We start from the raw sequence: 18,149 nt of genomic DNA, 5'->3' as shown, positions 1-18,149 counted from the left end.
AACTCAGGATTTTAAAATCTCGTCTCCATAAACCCTGAGTTTAGACTAAAGGACAGGATGCTGAACTGAAGGTCATGAAATGGGATTTCAAACTGACACACATTTTCACAACAGCAGGCCAGGTTTTTACTTCTGGCTCGATCAATTTCTTTCCCTGACCAGTTATTTAGCAGCTCATCCTCCCTGCAGTGAGTGAAATGATTTTCCGGGCCACAGTAATTAGGGAGGCTGAGCCAAAGACCTGCAGACACACGGCACTATTCTTAACTTTCACACAAAAAAGTCATCAAAAATGCTTCTTGAGTGCTGCTCCAAAGAAAATGTGGAATGTGGGACAGAAAAGGCTGCATCATTTTTGGCTGAGGTGGTTTCATTACTTGGCAATTTTGAGCTGAATAATTATTTTCCAGGCTTTCAAATTTATATAAAACTTGTCATTTTATCCACATCTTAGACCACAAACTGAAATGCCAAGGTTACATAACCCAACACTGGGTGAGTGAAGAGTCTAAATGTGGTTTGCTCCTTGTACACAAACAATTTAGGGTAGTTTTCTAAGAACAGATCTTTTGGCTGCTTCTTTTGAGGAACAGCATGCTGACACCGACAGTTACTCACATTCACAGTGTCATCTGTTAGACATTTGTGTCACATAGATGGAAATTAAGGAGCTGGTAGAGAAATCACTCTCCGCTCAGTATTACCCTCCATAAACCTGTTTCCCTAAATCTTAATCTACTGCTGACACAACATGAAAGTCTTCATCTGTTACAAAACAGCGCTGCTGGCAGGTGAAATGATCTTTAATTGTTTTGCAGTTTCAGTGGAGAAGTGCACCATGAGTCTTCAGACAGCTAAATCTTCCTGTTTCCCATTTTTTCACGACTTCCACCATCTCTCTAAGCTACTATTTCTTAAAGACATTTTGGACAGTGGAAATTGCAAGCTGGAAGTGCTTTTAAATCTTTTTCATAGCCTTCCCCGGCTTTGTAGTCATAAATTTGCTTTCTTTTAAGTTCTTCTTCTTCTTCAGAGGAGCCTGTGATTGTTGAATGTTACCACAACGTCTGAAGGCAGTTTATCCCCAACCAGCTCCAAACAAGTCAATTAAATCTTATGGCGTTAATAGAGTTCAGGGACTTTACACATGTCACAATTTTTGTTAAATCAGTTTCGTTTAAAGTCTTGCTTAAACAAAATCTGCCCAATCTTTCACATACATCTCTGAGGATGAGCTAGCAGGGTACAAATGGAAAGAACATGTGTTCAGCTGCTGGACTGAAGATGGGAGGAGAGTTGTGGTCTAGACAATCGTTCTAAGTCCAGTCAACTGAATCCAATGTCGGCCTCATAAAACACCTCTGCAGCCGCCCAGCCTAATGATGCAACTGCCAAATATCCACAGAGGACTTTCTCCGGGCCACTGTGGTCTCAAGGTAATAAAGTGCTCGGTGGCTTAGTGGCTGCTGACTAATGCATTCATCCTTCTGTCCTTATCCAGCGGGGTAACTTTAGCTGACATCCATACTGTGTTGGTTTAATTTATGACACTTCCACTTGTTACTGTTGTGATGCTGATTTCCAAACTGCTATTAAAAGACAATCAAAGAGCATTTGCAGACTATGATGCAGTGATTCTGTATTTGTTTGTATTTGTTCAGCTACTAGCAACATTTCTTCTTGTTCAGTACTGAGAAGAATCAAAATACATTGACTCCTGCAGAAAAGTAAATGTGTGCTTGACTGCTTGTAAACACCATGCATTTTTAATTAAGAAGGTTTAAGAAATATTGAAAAGGTAATAGATTCCCAACCTCATGGCTACAAAAGAACGGTGGTGCAAAAGTATGATTTGTCACAATAAATATTATAAACATATTTGTCACAAATTAAATATGAGCAGGTCAGGCTGTAGGCTGCAGTTGAAGAGTTGAGGTTTAATAAAGCACACAAAATGCTTTAATAATAATAATGGATTGCATTTATATAGCGCTTTTCGGGACCCCTCAAAGCGCTTTACAATACCACTATTCATTCACTCTCACACACTGCTACAGTTGTAGCCACAGCTGGCCTGGGGCGCACTGACAGAGGCGAGGCTGCCATATGGCGCCATCAGCCCTTCTGGCCATCACCAGTAGGCGGTAGGTGAAGTGTCTTGCCCAAGGACACAACGACCGAGACTGTCCGAGCCAGGGGCTCAAACTGGCAACCTTCCGATTACAAGACGAACTCCCAACTCTTGAGCCACAATCGCCCTGAAGCCTTTAGCAGAATCTGTGGTGCAAAATGGTGATAAAGGCATTAAAAAAGGAAAGCGAGTTAAAAGAGAGTTTTGAGGGCTAAACTGGGAATTGCTGCGTAATTTAGTTGCTTTTTAGTTGAACCTGTTAAATGTGTTCCAGGGGGATTTTTCTTTTATGCTGAAAGCAGCAACAACAACGCTGATATTTTGAAAAAGTCAGAAATCACACCTTACATAGCGCAAGTGCACAAACTAACCAGCGTATGCAATATAGAGATTCAATCTATATGCCCTTAAATCTCCACACCTGTGAGGCAGCTGTGACATTCATGGATCGCAGTTGATTTCCACACTTGCAAGTGGCACTCTGGATGGCTGCTGCAGCTCCAGCATGTTTCTCCGCACTTTATGCTATTGGTGCAATTTGTTCAGCAATGAATCAGCGTCTGGTGAACTTCTATGGATCAGTGGTTACATTTTTTTCCAGTTGTTTTTCAGCCTCCCACCATATTGATCCAGAACGAGGAAAAGCCAGAGGGAAATCAACTGCCTCTTGTGCTACCTCATATATCAGAAAGCTGAAGTAATAAGCACAAGTGTAGCATGATGAATCGTATTCAGTATGAATCACACCATGACTTGATGTATCGATTTCTCCATGACTGAGCACTTTTTTGGTGTCCCTGTGTGGCAGGTGGTACTTGAAGACCTTGGGCTCAATAGATTCTGCAGTGGGCAGCCTTAATCATAAACCTAGTAGGGTCATCATGTTGTCATCACTCTACACCAGTTTTAAGAGCTTGATAAAGTGCTTGTGCAATCTTTGTCCATTCTCAGTGACACCAGTGTTGGCCTAGTAAATCCCTTTTTTATTCACAGGCACGTGTGTTTGTGAGAGACATTAAAGTCTCTTATGCTTCTGAGAGTCATTTTGGTCCACAGAAGAAATATAAACGGCCGTGGCTACAAAGACAAATCTCAACACATTGGAATTTAATTCACACAGTATTAACCTAAGAGACTGATAAGCACAGACTCACTGCATAACGAAGCAGGCTGGGACGCTGCTTTGGGACATGTAGAAGCTGCTGGTGTTATGACTCAGATTTCTGTGCTTCTAAAAGTCATGTTTCTGGTGTTGAAACACAATAGATGCCATTTTTTAATCTGCTTTCAAAACACACATGGAATCAATTAATTTGCACATGCTAAAATGTAACAAGGCTGAATAGACACATGAGTTTAGGTGAGAAACTGGGAAAAAAATTCCAAAACATAACTTTTTATGTGCAGTTTTGAAGAGGCTGAAGCTTTTTTAAGTGGGGAGCAGAAGATAAATACATTCTAGTAACAAAGTTTGCTTGAACATATCTCTCGCTTGCAGAGCATCTGTTCAGTTACAGCCAAACAGATGATTATTAACACGATCCCCCCCACATACATGCTCAGAACTGCCTGGCCTGAATGCCGAGTGCTGTGACAAAACACTGCCAAGTTTCATTTCATTTCAAACTGCAAATGTTTTATGCAAATTGAGTCACTTTGTGGTCTGTTTAAAATGTATTTCTCTCAGCACCCAAAGCAGAGATGACTGAAAGGGATGATTCATCAAATCTGACTCCAAACCTGGCATTTAAAAAACATTTTAAATGGTTTTGAAAGAAACAATTGCATTTCCTGTTTTTATGATAAGAGTGAAAGTCTTATAATACGCTCTGCTGCTCTGATATCCATGAATCTTGGATGGATCTTGGATAGTTCTGCAGAGTGAATTCATGTATATTTCATCTGTGCCGCTTCTAAACAGGTGACCAGCTGACACCAGTTCCCACGAAAGCCCCCAAATTAATAAATCAGCAGGTGTGCTGTGACTGTGTTGGCTTTAGATCTCAATGAGACAGATCAAATTCTTCCTGACAGAATGGATTACTTTCTCTGTCTCTACCTACACACGACTAGCCCAACACACACACACGCCGGCATATATATATATATATATCTTCGTGCCTATGTGCAAAGCCAGCTCAGGGAATTCAGCTCACCTCCCTCAAACTCTGTCTGACAGTTGCCAGAGTTTTCCTTTAGGCTTTCTTCCTCATTGATGATGATGTTCTCAATGTCCTTCATGGTGAGGTGGTCACGGAAGGCGCAGAACAGGATGTGTTTCAGCTCCTCCAGGGTGATTCTCTGCATGTCGAACTGAGGGAGAAAGAGATGAGGAGGAGATTTTTAAAAAGAAAGAGACCATTTTCCCTTCACATAAATAAGCTTGCCGTACGTGCCTGGCAGGGTAGTGCGTGACACAATCCTTCCACTAGGAGTTCCACTAGACTGCAAACCTCAATAAAACATTACAAATACAGTCTCTATCGCCCTAAGCTGGGGAGTACAAAAAAGAAAAAAAGAAATCTGAGTAGATTTTTGCTTAGGGCGACTTACAATAAGTGATGTTCCCTGTAAGAAAGGACAAAAAGTTCAAATGAATAAATCACTCTTCATGTTCCAGTACGTCCCTGTACATCTTACAGATGTCACTCCTATACATTTACTTTAATCTGAGCATTGCGTAACGCTGATGCATTGATTAAATTGAATGAGGTAGAGTTATGTTCAAAGAGTGGCTGATTTATGGTTCTGTTTGAGTGTTTACAGACACACCCACTTTTAAACCAGAGGTGTCTGAAGGTCAGATCAAGAAGATCTTGCTGGCGAGCGATGCTTTGCTGGAAAGCAGTGCTTTACTTAGGAGCAGTAGGATAATTTAATTTACTTTTTATTCTGCAACAAGAAAAGCTTCAGAGCCGGACTATGATACAAACCTGACTCATAATGAAATCACAAAGAGCAGTGTGTCCCGAGCCAGTTGCGAGGACAGCGAGTTCCTCTGAATTCGTCTAAACGCTTGTATAAACTCACTGATATTTACTTTCAACAAAGGCAACGTATATTGTTCCTATATTGATGTTGTGTCCATTGTGCACATGTAGGAATAAAAATTTGGTAACACTTTTAGTTTATAGAGCTACAGAAAAGAATGAATGGATTAAGAAAGTCATGGTAAAAGCAAAATGCATCTGCTTTCAATTCCCAGGTTTCATGTATCAGGATATTACAAAATTATTCTGGTCTTAAATTTTGGTAAGTGCAGCATCAGATTAACAACAGATAACATATTACACCATGTCATTAAGTATTAAGTATATCCTTACTGCCTCCATGGGAATTAAGACATGAGTAGCTGCCAGATGCTGCTATTCAAATTCGCTTTAATTAACTGATCATCAGCAAGTGTGATCACCTCTATAAAAGCAGATATTTTAGCAGTTTGCAGGTTTGGTGGATTCAGGTGTGTGCCAACACAATGCTAACGAGGAAAGATATCAGTAATTACCTTACAAGTAAACTGAAGTCCATCATTCTGCAGTGAGAAAGATTATTTAAGAGCACTGAGTTACAGTCGTTCAGTCTTAGTTATGCTTGATCTCACCACTGCCTTTCGACACTCTTGATTATGATATTTTAATCCAAAGCCTTCATAACTGCTTTTCATCATATCTAAGGACCAGAACATTTTATGTTTCAATTCAATTCAAAAATTGAGGGGTTCCGCAAGGGTCAATTCTTGGTCTGCTACTCTTTAAACTTTACACACTCGCACTTTGTACTATCATAAAGAAATCATAATATATCTTACCATTCTTATGCAGAGGATATTTATCTGTATCAATCTATAAAATGCACATTATATGCATAGATTTTTTTGTCAGTGTACTATTTCATGTAGAAGAGTGTGAGCTCTCTACTCTGGAGGAGTACTCTGTTTTGACGGTCTCTCTGTAGCTCTGCAGAAACCAGAAATATTTGTTGTTGTTCCAAAAATGCGTTCATTTTTATCCCCCCCCCCTCCACACACACACACTTCAAAACATATTGAAAGTTTGAAAATTCTCATCTCAAACTGGGAAAATGGTCCACGCATTCATTTCAAACAGGTTAGACTACTTTACTCAGTGGTTATCACCTTTGCCGCTGTTGTCAAATACCATGGCCTTGAACACATCAGGTGGTTAGGCCTTTTCTCTGTTATCTGTATTACACACTCACCGCGGTACCCAGGACATGCATGGATGGGAACTGCCCCAGTATGACCCTGAAGTTGATAAGCTGTGTAACAACAGCTGAGCCAAATCAGTGGAGCATAAAAAGCTACGACAGGCAGAAGCACAAGGAGATCTAGGAAGTCAGCGTTAACGGGACACCAGCTCTGTCTTCATTAAAATAGTAGCAATAACAACAATGATAACAGTGAAATAATTGCAAAAGTTCCACTGTTATCTTTATAAACCTAAAAAAAATTAAGCAGAAAACTCTGTTATATTAAACCAACCAAATATTTAAAAAAAAACTTAATTAACATAAATAATTAATAACAAAATACAACATCGGCCCAAGTCATTCTATTACAAAATAATTTCATTTTGCCTGCTCTGTGGCCTCATATGTGTTAGTATGGAGTGCACAAATTCAAACTGTGACACTAGTACAGTAAAATGACCAAATATGACACATCAATTTGTAATAAACATATAATCTTTTTAGATAAGGAATCATGTCTCATCAAGTCTCATGAGCTGAATGAGTGTTAATCCTGGTCTCCTGTTTTTTTTTTTGAATTTATGAGACCGAACAGTGCAGAGGGATAGACAGGAAAGTGGGGAGAGAGTGAATGACCTCGGGCTACAGCAGTCCCCGATCTGTCTTCTTTAATGCAGACCTGCTAGTGAAGAGAGAGTGAAGTATGTGCGTGAGGAAACAATAAGGTTCAAATACCTGGTGATATCAAAAATATGCAATCAACAATGATCCCATTCTTTTAACAAAAACAGGAAATAAGATGATGGAAAATACAACATCAATAAGCATTTACATAAAAAAGAAATGTAAATGCATATTCACATTTTTGATGATCATAAAAGGCTCTCACTGAACATGTTGTTTTTGAAACTTTGTGAACGAGGTGAGAAACACCACATCTCTCTCTGCTATACAAATACAGTTTTTATTATTAACATAATTATTAGTATAAACAGAAAGGTTTCCATTCTGGTTCAGTCAAGCAACTCCAGAGAGCTTCTTCACAGACCATATATATATATATATCTACATCTATCTATGTATCTATCTATTCATTCATATAGAGTTTATATGATTTACTAAATTTATCCAGCTTCTCAACACATTTGATCTCAGTTTACAAACACCAAATCCAGATTGTGTTTGGTGCACTCGGTGATATTATGATGAATGACACTCGTCCAGAGAGTGAAGGGTAACATTCACTGGACTTTCTGGCAAGCCCACTGCATAAATCACACTTGGACACTTACCATCGATGAGATTTGTTATCGCTCAGCCTTCTCAGAGTGAGCTAATGAACACTCGCACCAATCACACCTCAAATGTTAATCAGCCTTCATGAAGATTCATTATCAGAGGTAATTAAAATTTTGGGTCAATGTTTCGTCTTTTGTTTGCCGGCTCATTAATCAAAGGTGAACGTAAATGTAAATGTTGGCAAGACAAAAGTAAAATAAAGTTATGCAACAATAGACTAATAAATCACATACATTGTGAAATGTAATTTAAAAGCAGGTACAGTTAATCCAGTGGAAATGTAAATATAACAGTGACAGAAAACATAAACCCATAAAAAGAAGGTACAGTTACTAAATATTTCCCCTGAAACCACCAGTACAACTAAAGGTTTATACCAATACAACAACTGATACTTCAATATTCTTCAGTTATTTGATTTTCTTCATTTTACTGCATTTTTGTGAAAAGACAGAAGGAGCAACACGATGCATCACCTGGTTGAACAGGTGACCCATGCTGTGCAGGCTTTAGTCCTTAGTGCTGCACTGCAGGTTCGAGGTTGCTCCAGGTGCTTTTCTATGTGCCATTCCCCCTCACATACAACCCATCTGCCTTTCTACTCTATACTGTGTAAAAAAAAAACTGATAAAAAAAGAAAATAATAAAATTTATCAATCATTTAAAAGAATAACACAGTAAGCAGAAAAAACTATGATGACCACTGAAACTCAAACACTGACTCCTTGTTGACCACCAAACTCAAAGTTTTCTACATTAGTATTGAACATACTTTTCAGATAATAAAGAGCCCCACAGTTCAGTATTGACAAACATAAACAAACACAAACTTTTTGTGAGACTAAATAGAGTATGGCATTAGTTTAGGCAGGAAACAAAGTCGAGCTCAGCCCATAATCCCAGCCGTTCAGCTAATACTCTTCCAAGCAACCAACTAGTGAATCTCAAACAGAGCCATGCATCTGCAAGCCTCTTCACAACCCATCATTCTCCTTTGTATGTGTTAGACTTGATCATTTTCATGCGCCTGCTCTCTTCAGGACACTGCTGCTGCTGTGGTCCTAACTGGAAAGCTCATACAGCAACAATCTCACATCAGCCACCATGTACAGCAGCATAAAAAGATGTTTTGCCTCCTGTTTCAGAAATGGATGCGATGTTTCACAGACTGCAGAGCTCTGTTTATTTCTCCTCGCATCTCCCTCTGGAAAACAGAGAGAGGATCTGTACTAAACAGACAGATCTACCTGGAGTGCCCCTGCAGCATCTGTCACTTAAAGTTACTGCCAACTTTTGTGTTACTTCCCCCCCAAAGGAAAAGGTCGGCAGCCTAATTGTGTTTACCCAACCTTTATGCGGCCTCGCTTCCCAATAAAGACGGCATCGCTGGCACCCATCAAGAGACTGGCAGAACTTCATTTGCCAAGAAAAAGAGGGATGAGCCAGAGGATAGCTCTATTCACAGAGCACTACAGTAGAAGATAAGAAAAAGCCATTTTATTTTCATTTCCCATATCCCACAGACTTTCTCAACCTACATTCACATTCAAGCATGGACTGACCTTTATGGAGAATATGGTGAAAGAAAGGGGAGTAGAAAAGAATTACACACCTGAACCTAAAGTGACTCCCACAGAAAAGACCTTTAGTAGGACACCCAGTGGTTTGTGACCTACAGCTTCATACTGGAGCCCACGCTGGAAACCTTCAGTCTTCTTTGTTACACATTCTCCTAAGAAGTTCAGTCTGAAGTGCAATCACATGCCTCAGGCACAGAGAACTTTAATGGAGACTTTGGAGAAGTTGGAAATGTCACATACTGTTAAGGTCTGCTGTGGTCAAAGCTCAGAAGGAGCCTTGAATTGAAATGAATTGAATCCGTGACAGAGTGATGGGGATAAAACAGATTCACGTGATCATTAACATCCTGTGATTGAACTGACATTTTCATTGTTGATATTTAAAGAGAAGAAAAATGTCTGGTAACAAATAGCAGGAATGTTACTGTGCCGTTTTGAACTAATCTTTAAAGCATGAACCATTTCTGGTAGGTGCTTTTGGCAAAGTTTTCATAGCTGTTCCAACTCTTGAAAGACATGTTCCTCTTTTGTGTGTCCAAACTGAAGGAACTTAGGGACTACTAAAGTTTGCAGGACCCCGTTTAGACTCTAAGGTAGATATGTGTTGTACAGCACAAGGAGCTTTGGTAAAAGTAAATGAACAGATCAAATATATATAATAAACCTTATGTTGATTGGTCTGGATCCGACATGGACAACTGGCATATTTTTTAAAGCCATGTATGACTGACGGACAAATCCAGGGGTTATTAAACCAATATGTTACACAGGCATTACAATTACATTTTGAACATTTAATTCCTTTTTGAAGGAGAGCAGCTCGGACTTAATGGAGGAAAGACATTCACCAAGGATAGCTTGAAACTCCGTTTTAAGTGTAGCAGCAAAGTCCTCGCGGAGAGCCGAAAGCAGCACCGCTTTGAGAGCGCTGACATCGCTATTGGTGGCGGCCTGGGCCGCAGTCCCCGATTCAGGACGGGTAAAAGGGTAGTCAGGAGAAGCAGGCTGCAGGTGAGGCCAGACCGAGCTTCCTCCTTTAGTCAGCTTTGGTGGCATTTTAGTGAGCAAAATCAAAAAATGTACTATTTTAAAATGAGATAGATATCGCTTGGGGTCGAGTCAGAGAATAATAATAATTTAAAAAAGGCCGACCCTGCAAGAGCTCACCAAAAGCGCTACTCGCACCAAACCGCCATTAGTCGGAAGTCCCTCCCATTTTGAACATTTAAGGGATATACCATAACTGTGACTCCTAAACCTACAAGCCTGTCGCAGGGTTAACAGAGAGACAAACAACATTCACACTGACATTAACCTAACCTCACTATCTGCATGTCGTTGGACTGTGGGAGGAAGCTGGAGTACCCGGAGAGAACCCACGTAGACACATGCAAACTCCACACAGAAGCAGATGGTTGATTTAAACCCAGGACCTTCTTGCTGTGAGGCAACAGTGCTAACCATCGCGCTTCCATGCTGCACCACATACACTGTGTGTGAAAAACCACCTGTTGTGGTTGTCAGGTTTTCCTCTTCTCCAATGCTAAAGTTCAAAGATTTTCAACAAGAACAGATGCAAACTATTTGCAAGAGAGACTGGGTTTGTTTATTATAGCTGGACTCACAGAAGTTTAGGGTCCAGTGTATAATGCTGATAAACTCTTTACAGTGTTGATAACATAAGTCCCACTCCTTTCTGAATTTGATTGGCTTGCGGGAGAAATTGTTCCAAAAGTTTTCAACTGACAAATCTTTGAGTAGAGAAAATGGACACAGGCCCTTACAATCACACCACTAATAATATTACTGCATTGACATAACTTTATACCATTTTAATAAATGCATGAGGTGTCATAAAGACTCAAATAATACAGTTACTTATTAAGAAGTGGACAGGTTATATTTCAAAATGTGGATTTTCTGTTTTTAATATTCTCCTCAATTATTTCATGGGAACAGTGGGTATATTATAACTGTACTATAACATATCTGAGTCACTGTGAGAGCCTTTGATGCAAGGTTTAGAAACACTTTTACTAAAAGAGTCTTGAAGTTCATTAAAACTGTAACTACCATAAAATTCATCAAAATCAGTGTAAGGAGATGCACTGAGATCGTATTTGCCCACACATACAGAAGCACTATCCTTGAATTAAAACCATGAATTTATTGACTTTTTGCAAACTCTTGAATATTTGTTAAGACCGCAAAGTGGATTTGGGATTGTGGAGAAAGCCATGTTCATCTTTACACCCATAAATGAGGCGTACTCAGCTGCTCACACACACAGGCGGTGAGAAGGTGCCAAGAGCCAGCATCCATCCATCTGCTGAGTTCAGCCCTTTGCAGTACAGCCAAATTATAGAGCTACAGATAACATTCTCCACACACTGACGAATCCAATTATATGCATTTGCTAATGTAAATCTAATGCAATGAACTTGCAAGTCCTATTTTTTCCAAATGGTAGAAATATTAATCCATTTAAAACGTGCTGCAGCTGAGGAGGCACATCCTTGAACCCTGTTTGATTTGAATGCAGAAGAACATGCTCTATGCTTGTTTTAATGTAAACACTATCTATAGAAATAAGAGATATTTCATTTTTTTCATTTCAGTGTATTGTCAGAGGCTGATTATAAGAAAGTGTGAGGTGGTGGTTTTCCAGGGATCTGACTGCACCAGGGTTTTTGTTGTTTTGGTTTGTTTTTTTGCAGGGCAACATGACAGTAACAGAAACTGATCATGTAATCTGTGGATGCTGTTGTCAAGCTGGAGAAAGGAGAGTTCTGGACTTTGGGGGAGAATTTTACAGAAGCTTGACAGACAAGGCTTCAAATATGTCAAATATGTAATGTGATTTCCAAGTCCGACGAAATGGTTGTAAGTAACAAAAACTTACAGTTGATTAAGACACCTGGCATGGCCTCTATAGTGCAAGATCACACACACGTGCAATACTGAAAGGAGGTTTATACGCAAACAGCTGTGCACGTATGGTGTTCCCAGCTGTGCACTGTCTGCAAAATCAAAACAAAACAAAAAACACTCATCCATTACTCATATATCCAAATCTCAGTATTTTCACGATATCATGTCTGCTTAAAAATATAAATTTTCTAAATCTGAAAATTAAAATACTTGTCCTAATTAGGATGTTCAGAAAAAAAGGCTTACCGTCAAAACATGCATCTAATTAGAATAAAGGGAATAAAGAAAGCATTGAAATTACAGACCTTTAAAATTAAATGTTTTTTCTAAAGTAAATTACAGTTACAGAACACAAATGGAAAAAAAACTGACTCCTGAAAGAAAACAAAAGCAGAGCTGAAGACTGAAACTAATAAAGGTCAGAGTGTGAGAAAAAGGCAGTTCTCTTGTTAAATGAGGAGCGATTTGGTGTAATCGGGATGACCGGGAGTGATAAAGAAAGAACAAACAAGAGCCGTAGAGTGACAACAAAATCAAAGGTAAGGGAAGTGAGATAGAGGGAGAAGAAGAAAAAGCAAAGAAAGACTGCTGATCCAACTAGTATTAAATGGAAACAGACTCCTCCACTACGGAGTCTGCACAGTTACATCCTTAACAACCAAAACTTGTGATGGTGCACATCTGTTTTATGTTAAATACAGATGAAACTCCACAAACTTACAAGTGTGATTTCTGTGTAATTATTTCAGTGAAGACTAAATCATATGACTTTATAGACGTTTTTGATTAGCGCTTCAATTTATTAATATAAATGCTAATGATGAGGAAACCAAAAAGAAGAAAAGGAGGATTAGAAGTGGAAGCATTTCGTAAATGTTGGATTTATTGTCTGACTGACACTGTAAATAACTAGCTGTGTTTTCAAGCAAGTTCAGCCCCTGATCTTAAAACATCAGTCTGACAGCAGTATATAAATTACTGCAGATGTTATTTGTGAGTTCCACTGGAGAAAAGTGACGGCATCCAAAAGCTGGTTGGTGTATTTCTACCCTGCTCCTTATTAAGAGACCCTTCAACAATCGACATTGTGACTACACACAGGTACACTTGTTGCAGTGTGGGATGGTGCAGTTTGGAAGTGTAAAGTAAAGAGAATAGAAATCTTCACTAACACTAAGTATGCAACCTGTAAGGCAATTCAGTTTAGTCAATTATTTATGCCCTCCTCTGCTCAACACCCAGGTCTAACATGCACACATTCTCTTCCCTGTTAAAATGAATGCTCAGCGTCTTTATCGATCTCTGCAGCCTATCTGTTTCCGTTAAAAGGCCCAAAGCCTTCAGGAGAAATTTATGTCTCCATTACCGCTGCGTCACCAAGCCGTCAAAGGCCAGAAGATTAATTGAGCAAAATAAAACATAACACGTACCACGAGGGTAACAACAGGCGGGAAAATGAATTGTAGCTCATTTCTGGAACCAGTCATGTAGTGTTTTGAATTTACACAAACATTGGCCACATGATGAAACTGACGAAAATGACTTGCAGTGAGACTCTTATGGGCCACAAAAAGAGTTACTTCTGTCTTGAGGTCTGTAACCTCTACGCTCCAGTGCACATTTCATTATAGCCCCACGACCAACACACGGTAGATTAAAAAACAAAAACAAAAAAACTCATCCTAAGAATTTTTACAGCTTTTTCATATACAAGCAGTAATATCTGATTGAACAGTTGCAGATAAATGTTCATATTAGGCACTTAAAGTCTGCAAATCCTGGCATGATACTTGGATCAGGACAGCAGACTTTAGACAGTTTATTTCACAGACAGTTTGAGGAAAATACGGGAAGAAGGGAAAATGCCTAAGGCCACTTAGAAAGCTACCAATAGCCAATTACTGTTAGTATGATTAATCAAGGTGAGATTACTCCCATTAACCCCTATACTGGAGCAGACTACAGGAGCAGCCTGAGGGTCACTGCCCTTATTATTGGCTTTCAGTGGATCTATGTGGTGTGCCTCATGTAATTCATTACCTTTTACTGCAGAAGAATGAACAACAGAGGAGACAGCAGGGAAGAGAGATAAAAGATATGAGAATGAAGTACAGCGAGAGACACACAAAGATGAGGAAGAAATGTAAACAACCAAATAAATCGTAAGCACAATTTTACTTGGAGGTGTTGGCATTGAATTGCAGTTCAATAGCTGATAGTACAGATTAAAACATGGTTTAATTAAACCCACGGTGTAGCAGGACCCCTGCTAAAGGACGACTGGTTATATATTGTATTTCTCATCTTAAAGTGGTAGAAAAATCTAATTAAAGCTCGATCCAAACAGAGAAGTTTTCTTATATCGGCTAGTGCAACATAGGCAACTCTAACTTCCATCGAAACCTTCAATTTAAGTTCAGTTTATACAGTTTATAAGGTACTGCAAAATGAAAATTTTGCAGATTATCACAAAAAATTATTTTGTTTTTTTAGTCTGTAACATGGAAAAAGTTGGAGAAGCACCAATGTAATAATTCCCCAAAGAAAACATTCAACGTCATTGTAGATGCAGGGGAAAGCTGAGAGATCTGTCTACCCACCTGCTTATTTGTGTTGCAGAAATTAAAATCATCTTCAAAGAAATGTCACATAAGGTGTTCTTTTTCAGTATGTCAAGGACTGCATCACCAAGCCTGTACTTAAAAGTCAAGGGGAAATGTTAATTCATGCAGTATTGTGAGTTTGGCTAGTAAAAACGCCTGAACTCTGACTATTTTGTGTAAATAAATAAATAAATAAAGAAGGTTTTGTGAATGGGGTGCAAATCTTTTGAAGTCCTATACATCCATATTCACTCTTCATCCTTTCTGTCTGCAGGCCTGATGGGACTTTGAAGTGCAGCTCGGAGGATAAAAGTACAGCGCTGTGAAATGATGAATAGTGGGAAACAGACCTATGTCTTTTTGATTACATTTAGCTGACAAATGATTTTCTCTATATATATCTAAATAGGGCTATACGCTGTGATTGCTTGGTAGATAAAAATGAATAAGATCGCCTCAAGTAAATCAGTGTCAGTGTAATGTAGTCAAAGAAATTTATTCTGATTGGCAGACACATCATTAAAATTCTGGACACTCAATAACACAAATGCTCCTCCACAGTATGTGTGTGTGTGTGTGTGTGTGTGTGTGTGTGTGTGTGTGTGTGTGTGTGTGTGTGTGCACATGCAATTTTGTGCATATTTTAAGTCAAGCAATTGTGCAGAAAATACAGTGATGTGGTGCTGACACTTCTCAGAGCTGCATCGTGGATGAGAAAGAGCTGTAATGAAGTGAATCACTGAAGGAGCCAAGCTGACTCACACGCAATTAAAGCTACATGGAACATAAGGAGCGTGAGTTAGGATGAAGGAAGAGGAACAAAAATGTCATAGTGTACACAAAAAAAAACAAAAAACACGAGGCTCCAAATGATGAAGGGAGCAGGCAGAGGCAGGAATCAAATTAAGAGTTGAAGCAGGAGGCCTGAGGGTGCTTGCTGCTGCTTTTCCACGAGCAGCAAAACTTCAAACAGCAGCTTTCTTGTTTCAGAGCTAAGAGAAGAAAAGTTATCAGCCTGACTCAACAGTACAGTAGCAATATAGTGTTCATCACGAACAGCATGGATGTAGATACAGTAAGTTTAAGGCTTTAAAGTTTTACTACTATTAATGGTCGTACTGATACAGCGTATTCTATGTTATATATTTCTGTTAACCAATAAATAAAGTCATAATCCTACTGCAACCTGCCACTTTATAATCAATAGCAACATGAGGTGAGGTGTCTCGAGAAAAGTGTCAGCGTTCCCAAAGATTACGTAAAAAGAAAAATGAAAACAGCCAACAAACAATAAAACCAATGTGCCAACTACAGATGGAAGCAGCCCCTCTGACATGATGCATTCTGTTGTCCTTAGGAGACGGATGTGACAATTTTAGAAATGAAGATGGAGTGCTAACTTATTAACACTTGGTTAATAAGCGGCATCCAAAGACCGTATAACTGGATCACACAGACACTAATACCTGCTAATAAGTGCCAAGTAGCAGACTAAAATAACACAAACCAAAATTGGAACACTGATGTGTAGCTTACAGCCCAAAAAAGAAGTCAGCAAATTATCAGGTAATTAAAAAACACTCTAAAAGGCACCGACAGCCCAAAGACAGTTGAAAGGTTCAGTTCAGTTGTGTGTATGTGTATTTTGGAATGAATGTGAGGCCATGTGGTTGATTATGTGTGTGTATATGTTTGTTGCATACACTTATCTTTAATGTGTAGCTTTTATTACTTGTATACTTTTATACCTGTTATTAATCTCTGGCTCGCTTCCACAGCGTGTCTTTTCTCCCATCTTCTGTCTCTCTCCCCAACCAGTCGTGGCAGATGGCCCCGCCCCTCACTGAGCCTGGTTCTGCTGGAGGTTTCTTCCTGTTAAAAGGGCGTTTTTCTTCCCCACTGTTGCCAAAGTGCTTGCTCATAGAGGCTCATATGATTGTTGGGTTTTCTCTGCATCTATTATTGTAGGGTCTACCTTACAATATAAAGCGCCTTGAGGCGACTGTTGTTGTGATTTGGCGCTGTTTAAATTAAATTGAAATTGAATTATTCAAACTGTGAAGCACTAATTCTATGAAAGAAGCCATCTATGTCCACTGTGAGCGACCATCTTTGAACAGAGGCGGTGGTTTACGACACCAACTCTCTGCCATCTATAATCCAGTTTTGAGATCCCTCCCCAGACGTCTTAACGCCCACTCACATCCTGGGCCATCTGACCTCAGGAAATCGCATGATAAGGTGGGGCCAGGTTTCACAATGAGCTCACCCGAAACTCTGGCTGATTGGGACCCACACCCAGTTTCACACCTTGGCTCAGGCGATTAGAGGATCATCAGGGGGTCCTTTTGTCCCTCTGTGGGGGGATACTCCCACTAGGTTTAAATCTGGGACTCTCCACCATTTGACCTTAGATCTGAAGAAGCTTCTCGGATGAGAGGTGAAACGTCTTCAAGCAACTTAAAGAAGTCCAGACGCTTTTCTTTGCAAGCTCCTTTGACTATTTGAATGAAGTTATTATTATTATTTTACTATTATTATTCAGGAAGTGGAGCCACTGTGATTGGCTACAGCAACCCGTAATGGTGTACCTGTCAATCACAATGGCCACGCCCAAAGCTTTAAGGCTCAAAAGAATAAAAATGGCCACAAAGAGGGAAATTTCACATGGAGATAAAACCATTTAGGCTCTAAAGATGCCATTTTTATGGCTGAAGTTGTTCTTGGTAACACTGAAGGGTTTGACTTGAAGAACTACAGTTTTTGGTACTACAACACTGGCTTCTTTTTTAAGCATGAAGAGATTACTGCTTGCTCTCATTCAAAGTCAGCATTGAAAACTCAGGTGGAGGTCATCGTGAAAATACATTTCTGTCTCGCAAAGGCACTGACGGCCTCAAGGAAAAGATTCTGGCCAGGGATCAAAAGTAATGCCCTTCTTGATGCATGAGACAAATTGAGTCATTTTCACTTTGATAATCCTCTATAATTCACCCCCCAACCTCTGTGCTTCAATGTGAGGAGGATCACATTAGAGTAGATCAGACTGCTGGAAGGAGGATGATTAGGCATATGGAACGAAACGGAGAACATGTGCATGCGTGTGCACACGTGTGGGTGTTGATTAGCTGTCTGTAACGCTGTGTCTCTGTGCCACCTTCATTGCCATTCAAGGCCATGCCTGGCGAGGGAAAGTGATTTTTCGCTCGTCTCAGCCTTCCCAGCCGGTGAGTGAACGCCCTTAGAATTTGTTTACATCCTGCACGTTGGCCTTGAATCTATCAAGCACCCAGCAGCTGCTTGTTAGAGAAGTGCTGGCTCTTCTCATACTACCTGCCTGGAGCAGGACATCTGACAGTCAGCAGTTCTTCATCAGCAGACATCTTATTTAAATTT

General features: G+C 39.7%; 1 protein-coding gene across 3 annotated transcripts in view; it reads right to left on the bottom strand.

The window, feature by feature from the left end:
- The window catches only part of caln1 (calneuron 1), a 58,063-nt gene that overhangs the window by 5,869 nt on the left and 34,045 nt on the right, over positions 1–18,149 (bottom strand). For all 3 annotated transcript variants that reach the window (XM_085244160.1, XM_085244161.1, XM_085244159.1), the window contains one exon: positions 4,288–4,444. In XM_085244160.1, the coding sequence (XP_085100286.1) occupies positions 4,288–4,444 (157 nt within the window). The remainder of the gene's footprint in view (positions 1–4,287; positions 4,445–18,149) is intronic.

Source organism: Mchenga conophoros, linkage group LG14, assembly GCF_057382185.1.
Source record: "Mchenga conophoros isolate Kocher_MC1m ecotype Shallow Benthic linkage group LG14, M_conophoros_male_GT1.1, whole genome shotgun sequence".
Lineage (NCBI taxonomy): Eukaryota > Metazoa > Chordata > Actinopteri > Cichliformes > Cichlidae > Mchenga > Mchenga conophoros.
The sequence above is the reverse complement of the archived record's forward strand: the minus strand, read 5'-3'. Positions and strand labels throughout refer to the sequence as shown.